Raw genomic sequence first — 21,098 nt, 5'->3', positions numbered from 1 at the left:
GGAAGCTTTTAAAAACCAAAAAAACAACTAAAATAAGCCGTGAGGAGAGAAAAGATGAATATGAAGCTAACCAATAATATCAGACAGAAAAAGCTTTTTCAGAAATATAAAGAGTAAAAGAGGTGAGAGTGCATTTGGACCACTGCAGAGCTAGTAATGGGGGACAAACCTAAGTATTTTGCATCAGTTTTCATTGTGGAAGACACTTGCAGTATCGGGGCAGAGGTGAGTCAGCAAGGGGAAGCTGAAAGGGCTGAAGGTGGGCAAGTGACCTGGACTACACCCCGACGTTCTGAGAGAAGTAACTGTGAACCACGAGATTCTGAAATGGTTCTGCAGGATGGAAAACGTCACTTGTACAGAAGTACGGTGGACAGCATTCTGACGGGTCACATCACCAGAGCACCCGGGGGGGGGGGGCCCGTATGATCACAGGGAGAGCACGTTTACACTATTCTTGGACTGTAACGAAACCCTATTTCCCTCGGGATCAATAAAGTCTGTCTGTCTGTCTGTAAACTTCACATGGACAGCACCTGGAGTCAGGGTTGAACCTAGCTCTCTGGAGGGGTGCCTTTGCTTGCTGCACCATTGTGTCACTCTGGCTCGATATCAAGCTAATCCCAAACTTGCCAAATGGAAAAGCTCAGATCCCATCAGAGTGTCTTGCTGAATCGCCGGACGAGGCTGGAGGAGACCGGGAAGGAAAGGTTGAAGAGCTATGTCTGTAAAGATGGACTCACCATCTGCAGGACGATGCCAGCCACCACTCCTCCGGCCACGTAGAAGGCATAGGGGAAGTTGAGCAGGCCTGCGCCCAGTGCGGCATTGACTACAATGAAGACAGCCGCATAGGCTGGTGTCCTTCCCTGCTTCCCTGCGCCCCTTGGCTGCTGGGTGGACGGGCTGGGCAGGAGGAGAGTGCGCTCCCCACGCTCCTGGCTCCAGCCCCAGTCCTGCTGGTCACTGTTCACTGAGGGCTCACAGCAGGCCATCCCTGTGCAGTGCCCACCGGTTCACACAAACGGGCTCGGTTAGCCTGGACCATCCACAGAGCCAGAGGCCTTTCACTCAGCATCTAAAAGGACGAGAATGGGAGAGGCAGAGAAAACGAAACAAAACGTGCTGCAATTAGAAAAACAGAGCAAAGACTATCTGCCCTTCCCCCCAAACCACTATATACTTTCACTCAGCCTGAGTGGGCGGGGGAAAGAGCTACTTCCACTGCATTTAGATAGCAACTGGACAATGACTTGAACTGGCAACAGGCCAGGTGCTGGAAAACGTGTAGATGTGTCAGCATAGACACGATGGGCCCAAGGGCCTACACCTGTGCCTGCTGGCTCCACTATCTTCTCTCATGAGATCATGGGTTCAAATAGCAGCCAAGGCACTCCAGCACAAAACCTATCATGAGAGAAGACATCCCTCATTTTCTCTTTCTCTCTCCCCCCCCCCCCAATACAAATATGGCAGCAATTACAATACAAATACAATTATAGTGGCAGTGACTGGGGTTCATTTCCTGCTGCTGTCTGTTTGTTCATTCTCCCTGTCACCATGAGGGTTTCCTCCCACATTCCAAAGGCATACAGGTCAGCAGGCCAATTTGCCCAGTGGGTTTAAATGTGCCACACTGGCTCATTGGGCCAGGAGGGCCTGTGTCTCTAATAACACCCTCGCCACCCCCAGGCTCAAGGACAGCATTGTCCAGCTGTCACAACTCTTGAACGGGCCTTTCCAATGCTAACGATGAGCACTTGATCTCTCAAACTACCTCATTGTGGCTGCTGGACCTGGAAATGTCTGCTTTTTGCACTATTTAATTTTATACCCTTGTCTTAATGATTTACAACATAAATCTTTGTATTTTACTGCACTGCTGCCACAAAACAAATCTCACAAGATGCGCAAGTGACATTAAACCTGATTCGCTTTTCAGTGCATCTCAGTAGCCGTCGTAGCGGAGACCGTGACAGTGTTACAGGTGGAGCATTCCGAGTCGGCACTCAATTCCATTGCCATTCTGTAAGGAGTCTCTGTACGTCCTCCTCGTGGGGTGCGTGGGTTTTCTCTGCGTGTTCTGGTCTCTCCCCCTCCCACACACACAGTCCATACCACTAAGTAAATAAAAATACTAAATAACCAGTAACATGCTGATGAACATCGAGAGGTGGGAGGACATTGCAAGCGACCGCTCTCGCTGGAGACTGGAACTACGCAGAGGTCTGAAAAGAGAAGAGAAGCTGAGGCTTGCTGCTGAAGAAAAGCTGACTCGCTGTAACAACAGCACCAGGACAACACCGGGCCTTCAAATGCAGTCGCTGCAGCCGGGACGGTCACTCCCGTGTGGGCCTCCACACCAACACAGACTGATTTTCCAGGCGCAGATCCATGGTCTCGCCAGACTAATGGATGCCTCATCTCATTCTGATGATCTGTCAGAGGTACCATCATCCAGATGGAACACGAGTCGAGCCCTCCACCCAGGGCCACATAGTCAATACTCAACAGCAGATCTGCAGCAGCCATGCCTGGAATTTCTGGGATTAATTCGGAACGTGTAGGATAGATATCTTTCCAAAGCTATTCTAAAGGCAGGATGACACCACCATGGCGGACAAGTCAAAGACATCAAAAGCAAAAGAGAGGGTATATACAATACAACAAAAATTAGTGGGAAGTTTGAGAGCGGCAAAATTTCTAAATCCAAAGAAGGCAGCTAAAAAAAACCATGGGGGGTGGGGAAGATGAAATATGAACATAAGCCAATAATATCAAAAATGATACCAAACTTTCATTTAGATATATAAAGAGGCAAGAGTAGATATTGGAATGCTGGAAAATGATGCTGGAGAGATAATAATGTGGGACTAGAAAATGGCAGATGAGATGAATAAGTATTTAGTCACTGTGGAAGACACTAGCAGTAGGGTGGAAGGAGCAGTAGGGACAGAAGTTGGAAAGGTGGGAAGGTAGATAAGTCACCTCCACCTGATGGATTACACCACAGGATTCTAAAAACGGGTGCATGAAGAGCTTGTGCAGAATCAGCAGATTCGAGCGTGGTTCTGGAGGACTAGAGAATTGCAAATATCACCCCGATCTTCAAGAAAGGAAATTTTGGGCCAGTTAGCGTGGCTTCAGAGGTTGGGAAGATGTTGGAGTCGATTGTTAAGGATGTGGATTCGGGATACTTGGAGGCACATGACAAAATAGGCCAAAGTCAGCACGGTTTCCTCAGGGGAAATCTTGCCTGACAAATCTGTTAGAAATCTTTTAAGAAGTAACAAGCTGGATAGACAAAGGAGAGTTGGTAGATGTGTACTTGGATTTTCAGAAGGCCTTTGACAAGTTGCTGCGCATGAGGCTGCTTAACAAGCTAAGGGCCCGTGGTATTACAGAAAAGATACTAGCACAGATAGAACATTAGCCAATTGGGAATAAAGGGATCCTTTTTAGATTGGCTGCCAGTGACTAGTGGTTTTCCATAGGGGTCTGTGTTTTGGATAATGAAATAGATGGTTTTGTGGCCAGGCTTGTAGATGATATGAAGATTGGCGGAGGAATCAGATCAGCTGCAGAAGGACTTAGACAGATTAGAAGAATGGGAAACAAAGCAGATGGAATACAGTGTCGGAAAATGTAAGGTCATACACTTTGGTAGAAGGAATAAAAGCACAGACTACTTTTTAAATGTTGACAAAAATCAGAGGTGCAAAGAGATTTGGGAATCCTCGTGCAGGCTTCCCGAAAGGTTACTTTCCAAGTTGAATCGGTGGTGAGGAGGGGCACTCATTCCAAGTAGAGTCGGTGGTGAGGAGGGGCACTCGTTCCAAGTAGAGTCGGTGGTGAGGAGGGGCACTCGTTCCAAGTAGAGTCGGTGGTGAGGAGGGGCACTCATTTCAAGTTGAGTCGGTGGTGAGTAGGGGCACTCATTCCAAGTTGAGTCAGTGGTGAGGAGGGGCACTCATTTCAAGTTGAGTTGGTGGTGAGGAGGGGCACTCATTCCAAGTTGAGTCGGTGGTGAGGAGGGGCACTCATTCCAAGTAGAGTCGGTGGTGAGGAGGGGCACTCATTTCAAGTTGAGTTGGTGGTGAGGAGGGGCACTCATTCCAAGTTGAATCGGTGGTGAGGAGGGGCACTCATTCCAAGTAGAGTCGGTGGTGAGTAGGGGCACTCATTTCAAGTTGAGTTGGTGGTGAGGAGGGGCACTCATTTCAAGTAGAGTCGGTGGTGAGTAGGGGCACTCATTTCAAGTTGAGTTGGTGGTGAGGAGGGGCACTCATTCCAAGTTGAGTCGGTGGTGAGGAGGGACACTCATTTCAAGTTGAGTCGGTGGTGAGGAGGGGCACTCATTTCAAGTTGAGTCGGTGGTGAGGAGGGGCACTCATTCCAAGTTGAGTCGGTGGTGAGGAGGGGCACTCATTCCAAGTTGAGTCGGTGGTGAGGAGGGGCACTCATTTCAAGTTGAGTCGGTGGTGAGGAGGGGCACTCATTTCAAGTTGAGTTGGTGGTGAGGAGGGGCACTCATTCCAAGTTGAGTCGGTGGTGAGTAGGGGCACTCATTCCAAGTTGAGTTGGTGGTGAGGAGGGACACTCATTCCAAGTTGAGTCGGTGGTGAGTAGGGGCACTCATTCCAAGTTGAGTCGGTGGTGAGGAGGGACACTCATTTCAAGTTGAGTCGGTGGTGAGGAGGGGCACTCATTTCAAGTTGAGTCGGTGGTGAGTAGGGGCACTCATTTCAAGTTGAGTTGGTGGTGAGGAGGGGCACTCATTCCAAGTTGAGTTGGTGGTGAGGAGGGGCACTCATTCCAAGTTGAGTCGGTGGTGAGGAGGGGCACTCATTCCAAGTTGAGTTGGTGGTGAGGAGGGGCACTCATTCCAAGTTGAGTCGGTGGTGAGGAGGGGCACTCATTTCAAGTTGAGTCGGTGGTGAGTAGGGGCACTCATTCCAAGTTGAGTCGGTGGTGAGGAGGGGCACTCATTCCAAGTTGAGTCGGTGGTGAGGAGGGGCACTCATTTCAAGTTGAGTTGGTGGTGAGGAGGGGCACTCATTCCAAGTTGAGTCGGTGGTGAGTAGGGGCACTCATTCCAAGTTGAGTCGGTGGTGAGGAGGGGCACTCATTCCAAGTTGAGTCAGTGGTGAGGAGGGGCACTCATTCCAAGTTGAGTCAGTGGTGAGGAGGGGCACTCATTTCAAGAGGACGACAATATAAAAGGATGTAAAAGGCATTGGTGAGACCCCACTTGGAGAACTGGGCCTTCAAGGAAGGATGTGCTGACATTCGCAAGAGAGAGGAGGCTCATGAGGAGGATTCTGGGAATGAAGAGCTTTCCATATGAGGAGCCATGATGGCTCTTGGTCTTTACTCACTGGAATATAGAAGAATGAGGAGGATCTCATTGAAACCTATCAAACATTGAAAGGCCCAGACAGAGTGGATGTGGAGAGGATGTTTCCTTTGGTGGGGAAGTCCAAATGACACGGCCTCAAAACAGAGGGATGCCCATTTAGAACAGAGATGAGGCGGAATTTCTTTAGCCAGAGGTTGGTATATCAGTGGGATTTGGTGCCACGGACAATTGTGGAGGCCAAATCATTGGGTGTATTGAAGGAGGAGATTGACAGGTTCTTGATTAGTCAGGGTGTGAAACGGTACGGGTACGAGGAGAAGGCAGAAGAATGGGGTTGAGAAGGCAATGGATCAGCCATGATGAAATGGTGGAATAGACTCAATGGGCCAAATGGCCTAATTCTGCTCCTATGTCTTAAAGACATGAATGTGACACAGGGTCTGTGACACAAACTTTAACTCTGTTTCTCTCTCTACCAATGCTGACTGGCCTGCTGAGTACTTACACATTTTCTGTTCCATTTTCCACAAACATTTACTTTTCTTGTTGAACCTGATAATTACAGACACTTGCTGACATGCAGATTGACTGGCATCTCCCACCTTACAACAGCAATCAGAATGCACACAGGCAAGTCGGGTAGGGCACATACAGGCCCCTCCCCCACGGAAACCATTCGCCACACTGCCCACGACTGCACAGGTTGTGTCCCTCACCTACGCTAGCAACCAGCACGCATTTGGGATTGTGGGAGAAGGCCCGAGCACGGAGTGTGGGGGTTAACCAACACATTCACAGTGATAACATGCAAACTCCACACACACAAAGCACCTGGGGTCAGGATTAACCGGCTCACTGAAGCTTGGAGTACGGCAATTCTTAAAAATCTATTGACATAGTGCAGAATAGGCACTTCAACCCATCAAACTGAACCCCCCAGTAACCCCCAGTCTAACCCTAACCTAATCACGGGGCAATGTTGAACCCCAGAACCCAGTAACCCCCAGTCTAACCCTAACCTAATCACAGGCGATATTAAACCCCAGCACCCAGTAACCCCCAGTCTAACCCTAACCTAATCACAGGCAATATTAAACCCCAGCACCCAGTAACCCCCCAGTCTAATCCTAACCTAATCACAGGCAATATTAAACCCCAGAACCCAGTAACCCCCAGTCTAATCCTAACCTAATCACAGGCAATATTAAACCCCAGCACCCAGTAACCCCCAGTCTAATCCTAACCTAATCACAGGCAATATTAAACCCCAGCACCCAGTAACCCCCCAGTCTAACCCTAACCTAATCACGGGGCAATATTAAACCCCAGCACCCAGTAACCCCCAGTCTAATCCTAACCTAATCATGGGACAATTGACAATGACCAATTAACCCACCAACCACTCCATCTTTGGCCTGTGGGAGGAAGGCTGGGCAGTCACGGGAGTACATACAAACTGCTTACAGGCAGTGCTGTGAAATGGACCTGGGTTGCTGGTACTGTAAAGCATTGTGCTAACCACTATGCTACCTAGAAATGGAGTCTTTCTTTTTAATGAACTCTGATTTTTGAATTGTTTTAATATGCAGTTGCTGAGTCTGTCCTTCTCATTCTCTTCATTAGAACATAACAGGCCCTTCAGCCCACAATCCTGTGTTAACCTCTTAACTTACGTTAAAATCAATTTTTCCACCCTTAGAAAAGTATTTTTCCAGTCTCCTCGATGTACCTCTCGGTTTAATTCGTTATCTCTGTAGTTACGTGCTGTGATGCTGCGGCAAGTGTTTCATTATACCTGCTCCTCACCAGAATTGCGCACGTGACAATAAACCACTGGACTTGAGTTGAAATCATGTGATTCAACATGTGATATCTACAGCTGAGACTTTCATTTTCCACCCTCTTCTATAATGTTTTCCTTTAAAAAACGTTGAGCAATGCTAACAGGAATTCACAAAAGTCAGAGAATGGCTGCAGTCCGCAGTGACTCACGCCTCTGGTTAACGTCCACTGGCCCATCCCGTCTGCAGGAGACCTGGCCAACGTCCTCTCCCCCTGCACGGTCGTCTAATGCTCCCCCCCCCCCCCCACAGTATGCATTTGCTACTTCGGGGAAGCACCAAACCTGTGCAGAATTCTCCAGTCTGACCAAGACACCCCTGCACCCGTAGCAAAGCCTCTTGCAGTCAACACCAATGGACACGTTTCTACAACCGTACGTTTGTACCAAGCATCTCTGAACTTGCGATTTCCCAATTCGCCTTGTAAAATATAATGCATCGTTATCCATTTTCCTCGAAAGGTGACTTAACATTTACCCTAGCCACGCTGCAAGTGCCCTGATTTTTCTTTTGCCAATTTATTTAACTTGTTTCCTTCAGTCATATTAGCCCATGGCCCCCAGTACAGTTACAGCGGGCTTTCCTGGACAAGTCACTGAACGGTGCTCAGGGCAGCCCAGCAATTGCTCCCGGGGTTCAGGGAAGAGGGTCCTTTCCCAATCCAATGCACTCACCCAGCGCCGGTACACCGCATCCCCGAACGCCGGCCCCAGATCATATGATCGCGGAAACTGCCGTCACGTGACTCGGGAATGCCGGCGAGTGCATTCTGGATATTGTAGTCCATGTGAAACCGATAGCGCATGCTCACGGCGCAGGGTGACATGCGTATCTGTGGGTCACCGTAATACCGATGCTAAACTCAGCTCTTGTAATAACCTTAACGTGGGCCAACAGTTCGTCGTGAGGCAATGTTGCAGCTCTATCCCTTGGGATATTGCGTTGTGTTCAGATCTGGTTGGAGAGGGTACAAGATGATCGAGTGGATACCAGCTCTTGGGGCGGGAATGGCTACTATAAGAGGCATAATTTTCAGGTCAACACGTGGATGAACTCAGCAGGTCGGGCAGCGTCCTTTGAAATCAAGTGTACTTTGTGTTTATAATTTTAAGGTGATGGGAGATTGATCTTTGAGGAGGTTAAAAGGTTGGAACTGTGCTGTGCTGTCCTGTGCTTTTTTCTGTGTTCATGAATTTGGGACGTGGGGAGAAACTGGAGCACTGCCCACTATGCAAGCCCTACACACTCAGCATTCTGGGACCTTGGACTTGTGAGCCAGTGGTATCAACTGCCCGCACAGCTGTGAAATATCACCTACTACCCTCATCTCTATTCAGCGGAAGACAGATTAGGCATTCAGGTGCTCAGATCTTTAAAAGCAGCATTACAATTTGTCCAAACAGCTGAGGATTCTACACGAGGAAATCTGCAGATGCTGGAAATTCAAACAACACACACAAAATGCTTACCTACCACCCCACCAGCTTCCAGGTCCAACGTATAATTCTCCATAACTTCCGCCATCTCCAACGGGATCCCACTACCAAACACAGCTTTCCCTCCCCGTCTCTTTCTGCTTTCCGCAGGGATCGCTCCACTCGTCCCCCGCCCCCATCCCTTCCCACCGATCTCCCTCTTGGCACTTATCCTTGTAAACAGAACAAATGCTACACCTGCCCTCACACTTCCTCCCTCACCAATATTCAGGGCCCCAGACAGTCCTTCCAGGAGAGGTGACACTTCACCTGTGAGTCGGCTGGTGTGGTATACTGCGTCCGGTGCTCCCGGTGTGGCCTTTTATATATTGGTGAGACCCGACACAGACTGGGAGACCGTTTCGCTGAACACCTACGCTCTGTCTGCCAGAGAAAGCAGGATCTCCCAGTGGTCACACATTTTAATTCCACGTCCCATTCCCATTCTAATATGTCTATCCATGGCCTCTATTGTCAAAATGAATCCAAACTCAGGTTGGAGGAACAACACCTTATATACCAGCTGGGTAGCCTCCAATCTGATGGCATGAACATTGACTTCTCTAACTTCCATTAATGCCCCTCCTCCCTTCTTACCCCATCCCTGACATATTTAGTTGTTTGCCTGTTCTCCATCTCCCTCTGGTGCTCCCTCCCCTTTCTTTCTCCTGAGGCCTCCCGCCCCATGATTCTTTCCCTTCTCCAGCTCTATATCACTTCCGCCAATCACCTTTCCAGCTCTTAGCTTCATCCCACCCCCTCTGGTCTTCTCCAATCATTTCGCATTTCCCCCTCCCCCCACTACTTTCAAATCTCTTACTACCTTTCCTTTCACTCAGTCCTGACGAAGGGTCTCGGCCCGAAACGTCGACAGCGCTTCTCCCTATAGATGCTGCCTGGCCTGCTGAGTTGAGGATTCTGATTGTTTCAGGAGTTACAGAGCTGACAAAGAAGTCATGATAAGTTACTTGTAGGGTTCTGGTCAAGCCACGTTCCAGATTCCATACCTTCTCTGGAAAAATGTAGTCAAGTCAAGTCACTTTTATTGTCATTTCGACCATAACTGCTGGTACAGTGCATAGTAAAAATGAGACGACATTTTTTCAGGACCATGGTGTTACATGACACAGTACAAAAACTAGACTGAACTACGTAAAAAACAGAGAAAAAAAACACACATAGCAACTACACTAGACTACAGACCTACACTGGACTGCGTAATGTGCACAAAAACAGTGCAGGCATTACAATAAATACTAAACAGGACAGGAGGGCAAGGTGTCAGTCCAGGAGTCTGATAGCTTGGGGGAAGAAACTGTTACATAGTCCGGTCATGAGAGCCCGAATGCTCCCATCCCATGATCCTTTCCCTTCTCCAGCTCTGTATCACTTTCACCAATCACCTTTCCAGCTCTTAGCTTCATCCCACCCCCTCCGGTCTTCTCCTATCATTTCGCATTCCCAGACGGCAGGAGGGAGAAGAGTTTGCATAAAGGGTGTGTGGGGTCCTTCATAATACTGTTTGCTTGTGGATGAAGCGTGTGGTGTACATGTCTGTAATGGTGGGAAGAGAGACCCTGATGATCTCAGCTAACCTCACTATGTCGTGGTTTCTCGTGCCCCACAAAGGACCAGGAGACGCAGAAGATTCTTCAAGAAGGGTTAAACTTTAATTTGCAAATCAAAGCTGAGACAGTCATTGATCTAGTCGCTGATTGCCCACCGATCCTTGGACATAGCATTTGTTATAGCAATCTCCTGGTTAGTTGCATTAGCATATGCGATCGGTCTATAGTTGCGTATCACATCACTTAATCATGTTCTAATCTACATCTCTTAGCTACCTCTCATTAACACACCATTGTCTTCTACGTTCTTAGGATTTCATTCTCTAGCAAATAGCAAGTTGCAACTTTTATATTCCAATATATTCTCCCTTTAAGACCCAGAGGGTCTCAGACAGAGAAAGAAGACTAAGAGTCGGCGCACAAAAGCCCCAATAAACTCAAGCACTTATTCCCAAATCTCGGGTTAAACTATAATTTTCTGCACCAAGACCTCAAAGTATTCTCTCCCTTTTACCCTGGGCCGCTGAGTCAAAAACCTGTCCCTTTGTACCTGAGACAGGGAAAAAGACTCAGAAGCCCTTACAATCTACTCCCACACTGTCGTTTTGCTCTTGTTCATCCTGCAGGTGTTGTAGGCTGTAACGATACATTTTCGGTGTTTCTTTCTCCACTAAGCTTGCTTCAGTAATTGCCACGAGCATCGGAAATTGTTTGGTTGCAGCACGCACTACAAGAGATTTGAGACAAGGAAGAAAACAGCACAGCACAGCACAAGCGCACAGCTCAACTGTACGATACTGACAGTTACTGGTATTTTACTCAGCCATGCTCCCCATCCTCCGAGTCTACTTTCCAACCAATCAAAGAACTGATGTTCAAATCCTGCATTCTGTTTGACCTCCGTCCGCAGATTCTTTAATTTATTCATTGCTCTGGTGAAAGACCCTTCTGGGCTAGTATTGTTTGGTATGAAAGAGCAGCATTGTTCTCCAAACATTACACACACACCCACTTTTTCTGCCAAAAGCCAATCCAGTACCTGTCTGTTTTGCCACGCCATCCTGCTAGTTGCATCCAGCTGTTGCCCTAAGGCCTCCAGTGACTCATCGGTGTAGTTGATGAATCTCTGTTCATTGTTGTATACATAGTTTATCCATTCAACATTTTTGCTTACCCCTATCACAGGTATGATAGCTTCCCAGTGAGCACCTCATGCGGTGTCAGGCATGTCATTCGATTAGTTTGCATGAGGTAACCCATCAATGCTAACGGTAAAACATCGACCCAATTAAGTTTAGTGTCTGCACAAATTTTGTTTAGCTTGGCTTTCAGGGTTCCATTAATTCTCTCTACCATGCCCTGCGACTGAGGGGGGTATACACATCCAAATCTTCGCTTTATCCTCAGTGCCTGTAGTACCAGTTTGACCACTTTCTGGATAAAAGCTGAACCATTGTCTGAGCTATTCCAAACCTTGGGAGCACTTCATTTGTCAGAAATTTTACCACTGTCTTTGCCCCTTGATCTCTTGAAGGTACCGCCTCCACTCATCTGCTAAATCGATCAATTACTACCAGCATGTATCTTTTCCCTCTCACTGTCTTTATCATGTCTACGTAATCGATCACTAGATGTTTAAATGGTCCTTCAGGTACAGGAATGTGACCTATTGGGGTTGTAATTCCCTTCTGAACATTATTCTGAGCGCATACCTCGCACTGTGACAAGACAAAGTCCACTGAAGCCTGTAAATAAGGCTGTAAAACCATCCTTTATTTTCTTTATCACTTACCCCCTTGCACAATGGTCAATCCCATGCACTTCTGAAATCAGAATCGTCAGTAGAGGGGTGGACACTACCAACAAACCGTCTTCCGTGCTCCACAAGCCTTCCGGGTTCTGCTTGGCCCCCCTTCGTCTCCACATTGTCTGTTCTGCCAAAGTTGCCTTACCTTGTATTTCAATTAGGTCCTCTACCTCAGGTTCTGGAGTTAGGCTTACCTGGGGGGCAATGACAGCTGATGTACATCCAGACACTTTTCTGGCTGCCTCGTCCGCAGCTTGATTTCCCTTTGTTATTACATCATTTCCCTTTTTATGTGCCCGACATTTTACTATAGCCAATGCTTTAGGTTTCATTATGCCTTTTATTAAGTCTAGAATTTGCTGACAATGTTGTATGGGATCTCCACTGCTTTTTTAAAACCTCTCTGTTTCCACACTGCCCCGAACAAATGGCATACTCCATGGGCATATGCCGAATCAGTATAGATGTCTACTGTCTCCCCTTCCATCATTTCACACGCAGCTGTCAGGGCTTTGATTTCCGCTAATTGGGCGGAACACGGTTGGGGACAGGACTCCATCCTAATAATCTTATAGATCCTGCAACCCTGCATGATTTCCATCATAGTCCCTATAACAAGAGCCATCTACGAACAGAACCTTTTTATCTGCATTCTCTAGTGGTTCTGACCGTAAATCTGCTCTCAATTTGGCAAATGCCATCGTCTTCCCTACACAATCATGGGGTTCTCCTTCATGGCCCAAAATATTACTGGTAGTGCATCTCTGTATAGTTATGTCTGGAAATGACAATAGCATCTGATACGCTGCTATCCTGGCTGGCGTCAGCACAAATTTCCCTCTTTCCAGCAATTCTGCTACTTTGTGGTGTGTGTACAGAGTCTCAGGATAGCCCAGGGTTACAGATGATGCCTTTTCATATGCATAGTACAGCGCCGCCAATCCCTGATAACAGGGTGGATACCCCTGAGCCACCTCATCTAGTCTCGTACTGTAGTATGCTATTGGCTGCTTTGCTTTTCCTGTGCCTGTCTCTTGTGTTAGAACCGCTGTGACATAACCTTCCTGTCGGTTGGATACATACAAATGAAAAACCTTCTCGTAGTCAGGCAAAGCTAATGCTGGTGCTGACTGCAATTCCTGCTTAATAGTATTGAAAGCTATCTCTGCCTCTTCATTCCACTGTAAGCCGTTCTTCAAATTTGTATGTCCTGCTTCTTTCATTATCTTTCTCAAAGGTGCCACAATCTCAGCATATTCTCCTATCCAATCTGAGCTGTACCCTGCCATTCCCAAAAACGTCATCATCTGCCCTACAGTCTGGGGTTTTGGGGCCTTAGTTATTGCCTCAATCTGATCTGGTGCTATCGCCTTCACTCCCTTGGATATTACCCTCCCTAAGTATTCCACTTGCTGCGTGCAAAATTGCAGTTTCTTTTTGGATACTTTATGTCCTCCGTGCGCGAGTTTCTCTAACAGAGTTATAGTGTCCTGCTCACACTGTTCCTCACTGTGGGAGCAAATCAATAGGTCATCCACATACTGTAACATACTGCCTGCGCAGTCACGCCTCTCAGAACTCCGATCTGAGACGCAATTGCACAATTTGAAAATGGCCGCCGCCGCACTTCCTCTCAAAGCCTCGCTGTCCTCTTCCAAAACTCATTTAACCTTCTATCTTTCTGCTGGCCTCTTTCCTTTCCCAGCAATGGCATGTGTGGTTGGAGAGTTATTTCGACCTCTCTCACTGTCCCTACCATATCTACACTTACCATTATTTTATTGCAATTGTTGCCTTCTGATATCCACACCTCTGGCGTGATTTTCCTCCACACTGTTACGGTTTCAGCACTCTTAACTAAGGGTCCTAAGTCTTTAGACTGATATCCCTTGTTTACCAACAACGTTACGTGGGGCGCAGCCTCCGGTATCCTGTACCATTTTTCTGAAAAGGTGTTCCACTTAACTTGTAAAGCTGCCCCTTGCTTTCCAATTATCACAGCATCCCCTTCCAGGTGCTGTTGGGTACATGCCTCCAGATGCCATCTCTCCTCTAACTCCCCGTTCTGAGACTCATCAAAAATCACTGTACAATGTAGCTCAGATTTGGGCATTACAGCCCTGGGTAATATAGCCTGCACGCCCTTTTTCCATTTTTCCCAGGTTTCCTGAACCTGATCTGCTATGTCTCCTATCCAAAAGACATTAGCCTTCTCGTATTCTCGCACTATCAATTGAGCCCCTGCTCTTCCCACACTCAGCCCATTTCTGGTGCATTCTAAGTTTAATTCCAGTTTCAATAAGGCATCTCTACCTAACAAATTAATCAGAGTTCTGATGCACCATCAATAACTCACACTGAGACGTAAGGCGAGATATCAGCTTTTATTGACTGGAAGAAGGAACCAGGAGTGAGTGTCCATCATACTATGTCCTGGAGACTGAGGCCGAGCGTCAGGCCTCAGATCTCCTTTATACAAGGGCCTGTGGGAGGAGCCACAGGAGCAGTCAGCAGGGGCGTGTCCCGACAGGCACATAGTTCACCACAAGTTCCTTTAAATACTAGCACTGGCAAAACAATTCCTTTATTTCCCACTCTCAACTGTACTGGAGCCGTGCACTGTGTCAACTGTGTTTTCCCCGAGAACCCTACCGTCTTAATAAACTTTCCTGACATGGGAAGGTGAAGGGCATACTGTGGCTGTACACAAGTGTACGTGGCTCCAGTATCTATCATCATTGGTGTCAGTTGCCCTTCTAACATAACCTGAACAATGGGTTCCTCGTCTGCCTCCCTTGTTATCATTGGGTAATGTCCCTTCCCACTCGAGTTCTCGGGGCACCCCTAATACCTCGCTTAGGGGTTCACAGGTCCGCTTGGGCCTGTGGGGGCTTGCCCTTGACTAAACTTTAGTTCCCGTCTTATCGGTTCCTGCTGGTGTGTGACAGGCTATGGTGTAAACGGACAATCTCTTCTCATGTGACCTGGTTGATTACATCCCCAGCACAATCTCTCTACCTCTCTTTCGCCCTGTCTCCTCACTGGTCCCCTCTGCCCATAGCTCCTCTGTCCCCCTCCTTGGGACTTCCAGTCCTGTCTGGGCTGTTTGAATTTAGTCTCTTCCTGATAGGGCATTTGTGGGAATGCTCCTCCAAAGATGATTATTGGCATGGAGTGTTCCAGCCCTTCTGGGTCCTGGGATCCCCAAGGGATATACTGCACTTGTCCTGATCCTTTAACTAACAACAGCATCATTCTTCCTCTTTCTTCCCACCTGACCTGGCTCTCCTCCTCGCCTGACTTCCCATCTGTCTCAGGGTATGTCTTTACTGCCTTCCACACAAATGTCTCCGGGGTTCTCGTCTTCCCTCGGTCTCCTTGTGGAGTCCTTCCTTTCTGTCTTGATTCAATACTTGGTTGTCCCCTGGAGTATTTTTCGCATCTCCTCTGGCAATCCCCTCTCAGTAACTTATCTGGCTCTCTCTACTTCCGCAAGTCGCTTCCCTACCGCCTCCTTCTGCTCTTCTACGCTTCTGCCTCCTACCTCTTCCCCACAAATTCTCACATCCTCTCTCTGTCTACTTAACTCTTGCTCCTCCAATGAGTCACCTTCTTTTCTAGTCTGTTTATTTCTATGGTATAACCGATACTCCTCATATTCCTTTTCCTCTCTCAAGTATTTCATCTGTTCAATCCCTTCTTTCATTTCTCTCTTTGCCTGTTCCACCTTTATCCTTTCTGCCTGTAACTCCTTCCATATCGCCGCTTTTTCCTTCTCGTAATTTTTTTTCCCTCCTCATTATCCCAAACTTGTACTTCTCCCTGCATGTTTACTGTCCCCGTCAGCAGGGGGCACTGCTTAGGGGTTCCTTCCTCATCATAGGGAGGGGACTTTTCTGTTTCTTTCGCATCCCGGTACGGAGCTGAAGCCAGCTTCTCACTGTACCTTCCTCTCTCTCTAACAGGCTGTTTCTCCAGCACCTTAGTGTCTTCCTCGCTTGTAATCAATATTCTACCTGTCCTCCTCAGCCTTTCTCCCTCCGTTCTGAAGAGTTTTAGCACTTCCATTTCTCATTCTCTTTTTTTTCTCTTTTCTTAGATCTATCTTTTGGTTTGTAATTTTTAATTAGTGCCTCCATTTCTTCGCACAAGCTTACATCAAACGGTCCTTCTCTTGGCCATTTTGTGACCAGGTTTTTGGTTCTCTTTTCCCATTTTCCTGAAGTTTTTGTGATTTCATATTTATTTATCAGGAATTTTTTGCTCAGAATCTCTACTGCCGTTCCTTTACCTGTCATGTTGTTCTCTCTTTTTAAGGTATTTCAGAGATTCACAGTTCGTTTACTGGATAATATTATTTACTCTAATTCTATGCCTAGTCTATCGTCTATCTACCAGTGCTTTAAACTATATATTGGACTGTCCTTGTTTCCTATTCTGTTCTGCCGTACAGACCTCTCTATTCAGAGCGATATCCGCAAAACTTTCTCTTTGCACCTCGTCTATTCAGACCCTTATCTCTTAAGGCGGTATCCACGAGGATTTTCTCTATTTCCCTTTCCCTGCCTGTTCAGACCTTTGTTTTATACGAAGCGGTATCCACAAGGATTTTCTCTATGTTCCCTTTCCCTGCTGTCAGAAACACACTGAGTCTCAGCAATTTGCAGAACGGTAAACTTTATTTTTCGAGTCTGCAGAGTCGGACCCAACCAGCTCCTGCTAGATTGAGTGCCGAATTACACTTTGCACAGTTTTTTATACCCTACTTGTTTACGACTTTGTGAGTTGCACCCATGTGAGGTGCAGACATTCTTCCTTAATCTCATTACAAAATTACAAATGTGATTACCCCTTTGGCCCACTTATCAGCCTCAGCGCATTAACACCGTTATTGTTCAACCGTTAAGCATGTCTTCCCGTTACCCGTATCGCTTCTTTAATCAGCAAGCTATTGTTTCATCCTGATTTTGCAAATTGGTTTATACGTTGCCCTGCAAGTTGCTTTGCACGTTCTTTCTGTGTCAGCACATTCTAAATGGACTCCTTAAGAATCATTTCTCTCAATCCACCCTTTTTCTTTTTAGAATGTGCTATCAGTTGGGCTTTTGCCACGGGTTTACATAGGCTTCTTCCTCTAGCTCTATTTCCCTTTGTAGGAGTACCTGAACAGGATCAGCTGGGGCCCCTGGTTGCATGACTTGTCTTGCCACCCGAGCTACTAGCTCCCGCAAGCAGGGGATCAGACATGGTAGCAGAAGGAGGACCATCAATCCCCCTCCTATAACCCCTAAAGCGGTTCGCCACCAGCCTCCTTTCAACCATCCGTCCAGCCAGTCCCAATACCCCAGCGGCTTCCAGGTCTGTACCGGCACGTGGGCCAGTTTCCTTATTTTATCTGATATTTTTTGAACCACCTTTCCGTTGTCATCTATCTTTAAGCAGCAGTTGGTTAGATTAAACTTTCCACATACTCCTCCTTTTTGTTGTAGTCATAACATTTCTCGTTTACATGCGAGTGTGATACAAAGGACCCTGGAAAAACCGTCATGCCCACCCTTACCGTCGTCCTGCACTTATCACATCCCCCTTCAGCGCTTCTCAACAATAGCAGTATATACATTACAGTCCCAAAGTTCATTCTGTCCGTCTTTTGAGCTTTAGCACCATCGGGTCTTCTCCCTGGACGCAAGTCCATTCTGCACCTTCTTCGGGCTTTACGGGTCCCTTGATTCTCGCGGCGTGGGTCCACCCTTTTTCTTTTGTCCTTACTGCGGCTTCGGTTGTCAGTAGCACCTGGAATGGGCCTTCCCACTGCGGCTGTAACTTCTCTGGCTTCCAAGTCTTAATCAGGACCCAGTCACGGGCTGAGTTCGGTGGAGTGCGAAGTCCAGAGGTGGGGTTTGTGCGAGTAACCCCTTCCTGTGCAATTCTGCAAAAGAACGAGACAGTGCCTGTAAATAGTCCCTTACAAAGACATCTCCCCCTTGCAGGGAAGGATAGCCCTCCACCTTGTTCCAATATGGAAGGCCAAACAACATTTCATAAGGGGATACTCCCATATCTTTTCGAGGAGCCGTGCGGATTCTTAGTAGGGCCAGGGGTAGACACTTGGTCCAGGGTAACTTGGTTTCCATCATCAGTTTTGTCAATTGCGTCTTCAAAGTACTGTTCATCCTCTCAACTCTTCCTGAGCTCTGAGGGTGCCAGGGGGTGTGCAGCTTCCACTGGATTCCTAAGGCGTCACAGATTAGCTGGTGTGTTTTTGAGGCAAAGTGTGTTCCCCTATCTGAATCAATAGACCCCATTATTCCATATCTCGGGACTATATTTTCTAATAGGAGCCGTGCCACTGTAGGGGCGTCCGCTTTAGTGGTTGGGAATGCTTCCACCCACCGAGTGAAGTGATCCACAATTACTAACAGGTACTTCCATCTCTGAACTTGTGGTAGTTCCGTAAAGTCTATTTGGATCCGATGGAGCGGTCGGACGGCTAGTGTTTGTCCCCCCTTATGGGTGGCACGCATCATTTTCTTGTTTACCTTTTGGCAGGTGTAACAGCCCCACACCTCCTGTTGAGCTAGTGTGAATATCCCTTTACAAACATAGTCCCTTAGGATAGTGTCGCACATAGCTTGCACTCCCCAATGGCTTTGTTGGTGTAGTTGTTGCAGTATATGACGAGTTACTTCCTTATTCAGTACTTGCCGTCCGTCGGGGGTCTTCCACTCGCCTTCTGATGTTTGTCGGCTCCCAGCTGGCTCATAGCGTCTATTTCTACTTGGGTGAAGACTGGTAGTTTGTTAAGCCCTTCCCTTATTGGTATCAGGGTTAGAAGTCGGACCGTTTTTTCCATTGCTGCCCGCTTGGCTTCTTCATCTGCGAGCCGGTTTCCTATTGCTTCCGGGGCTGTTCCTCGTTGATGTCCTGGAACGTGAACCACTGCAATTTCTTGAGGTAGTGTTAGAGCTTCCAGAGTCATGCTTATCATTTGTTCGTGAGCTAATTCCCTTCCCCTGGCTGTTATCAACCCCCGTTCTTTCCAAATCTTTCCGAAGGTGTGTACCACTCCATAGGCATACTTAGAATCGGTGTATATAGTGCCTATTTTGTTTCTTAACAGTTGCAGTCCCCTCTGCAAGGCATATAGTTCACAAGACTGGGCTGACCAATTACCTGGGAGCCGGCCGGACTCCACCGTCTCCCTAGTCCTCCCGTCTATAATAGCATATCCACTGTGTCGTACCCCATTGATGCATCTGGAGGAGCCGTCGATATATAGTTCCTCGCCTTCAATTAGGGGAACTTCTTGTAGATCTTCCCTACTTTTTGTCTGAAGGTCTGTTAGCTCCACGCAGTTATGCTCGGTTTCCTCCCCTGTTGATTCCCCGTATAAGAACTGTGCCGGGTTACAACTATTGTTCTTTTCAAAGCTTAAATCATCCCCGACCATCAGAATGGTTTCGTATTTAAGTATGCGAGAGTCCGTCAACCACCGCTGAGCTTTTTGGGCTAAGAGGGTGCTAACGGAGTGCGGGGTATACACCGTCATTCTTCCCCCAAAGGTTAATTTCCGTGCTTCTTCTACTAGTACGGCTGCTGCCGCTACGGCTTGTATGCACGTCGGCCATCCCCGGGATACCGGGTCTAACATTTTTGATAAAAAGGCCACAGGTTGCCGCTTTCCTCCTTTTTCTTGGGTTAGTACTCCTAACGCAGTTCCTTCATTGTTTGTTGCATACAGCTGAAAGGGCTTTTCCAGTGCTGGCAGTGTTAATACCGGGGCCCGAATTAGTTGCCCTTTTATTTTCCTGAACTTCTGTTCTTCTTCTTCGGTCCAACTGATTATTCCCCGGTCTTCCTTTGCCAATTTGTCGTACATAAACTTCACCAGGGAGGTATAATTCTCTATCCAAATCCGGCAATAGCCCACTAAGCCCAGAAATTGTCTTATTTCCTTCTTTGTCCTGGGAAGCGGTATTTTAGTTATTCCCGCTATTCTTTCTGGGGTTATTTGGCGGTGCCCTTTACTGACTCTGTGTCCGAGATATGTTATTTCCTTCTCGACAAATTGCAGTTTCTTCTTGGACACCCGCAATCCTTTTTCTCCTAGGTAATTCAGGAGTCTTATAGTATCGTCTCGCACTACCTCCTCTGCTGGTCCCGATAGTAGTAGGTCATCGACATACTGTAATAGTTGGTTCTTTTCGGTACAATGGAATCCAGCCAATACTTGCTCCAGTACCTGTTCGAATAGGTTTGGGGACTCCGTGAACCCTTGGGGCAAGACGGTCCACCGGAGTTGCTTCTTCCGCCCAGTGAAGGGATTTTCCCATTCAAATGCGAACATATCTCGGCTACCTTCCTCCAACGGGCAACTCCAAAAGGCATCTTTTAGATCTATCACACTGAACCATTCATGTTCAGGAGGTATTTTGCTCATTAATGTATAGGGGTTAGGCACTACCGGGTATCGTGTTTGGACTACCGCATTTAAGCCTCTCAGATCTTGAACCATTCGATACGTGCCGTCGGGCTTTCGGACCGGTAGGATGGGGGTATTAAAGGGTGACATACATTCTTCCAGGAGTCCATCTGATACTAATGTCTCAATTACAGGTTGTAATCCCCTCCTCCCTTCCATGGCAATGGGATATTGCCGTCTTCTCTCTTCTGCTTGTTTGTCCCACTGTGGGTCATTTACTGGAAATTTCCGGTCCCCCGGTAACTCATTCGGCTGTTCCCTTCCCCAAATTGATATTGCAGCTTGTCGTATCATTTGCCTCTCTTGTGCAGAAAATAGCGTTCCCATAATCGCATGCATTTCTTCCCAACTGTAAACATTAGGTCCTAAGAATTGATCCAACTGTTCTGCCAGTCCCATTGGATCTTCTAATAAAGTTTTCATATCTTTCTTAAATCCTCGTACTTCGGTACTTGTCAGAGGGACGTTTACAAATCCTGTTCCTCCCCGTTCTCCTCCCATTGGAACCTCTCGAAGGGGACACAGCTGTACCTCTTCCTTTTTTAATTCGTCTTTCTTTTTCTTAT

At 47.3% G+C, this 21,098-nt stretch overlaps 1 protein-coding gene across 4 annotated transcripts in view; it reads right to left on the bottom strand.

Annotated features, from left to right (window-relative positions):
• Positions 1 to 7,961, bottom strand: part of slc38a7 (solute carrier family 38 member 7) — a 117,632-nt gene extending 109,671 nt beyond the window's left edge. The window contains exons 1-2 of one of the 4 annotated variants that reach the window (XM_059992486.1): positions 7,875 to 7,961; positions 744 to 1,078 (exon numbers count right to left, since the gene is read on the bottom strand). In XM_059992486.1, coding sequence (XP_059848469.1) covers positions 744 to 995 — 252 coding nt within the window. In that variant the 5' untranslated portion in view covers positions 996 to 1,078; positions 7,875 to 7,961. Of the gene's footprint in view, positions 1 to 743; positions 3,963 to 7,874 lie in introns of those variants that run through there. The other 3 variants (XM_059992488.1, XM_059992489.1, XM_059992485.1) reach the window with 3 other exon arrangements.
• Between the last annotated feature and the right edge of the window lie 13,137 nt (positions 7,962 to 21,098).

Source organism: Hypanus sabinus, chromosome 17, assembly GCF_030144855.1.
Source record: "Hypanus sabinus isolate sHypSab1 chromosome 17, sHypSab1.hap1, whole genome shotgun sequence".
Classification (NCBI taxonomy): domain Eukaryota; kingdom Metazoa; phylum Chordata; class Chondrichthyes; order Myliobatiformes; family Dasyatidae; genus Hypanus; species Hypanus sabinus.
The sequence above is the reverse complement of the archived record's forward strand: the minus strand, read 5'-3'. Positions and strand labels throughout refer to the sequence as shown.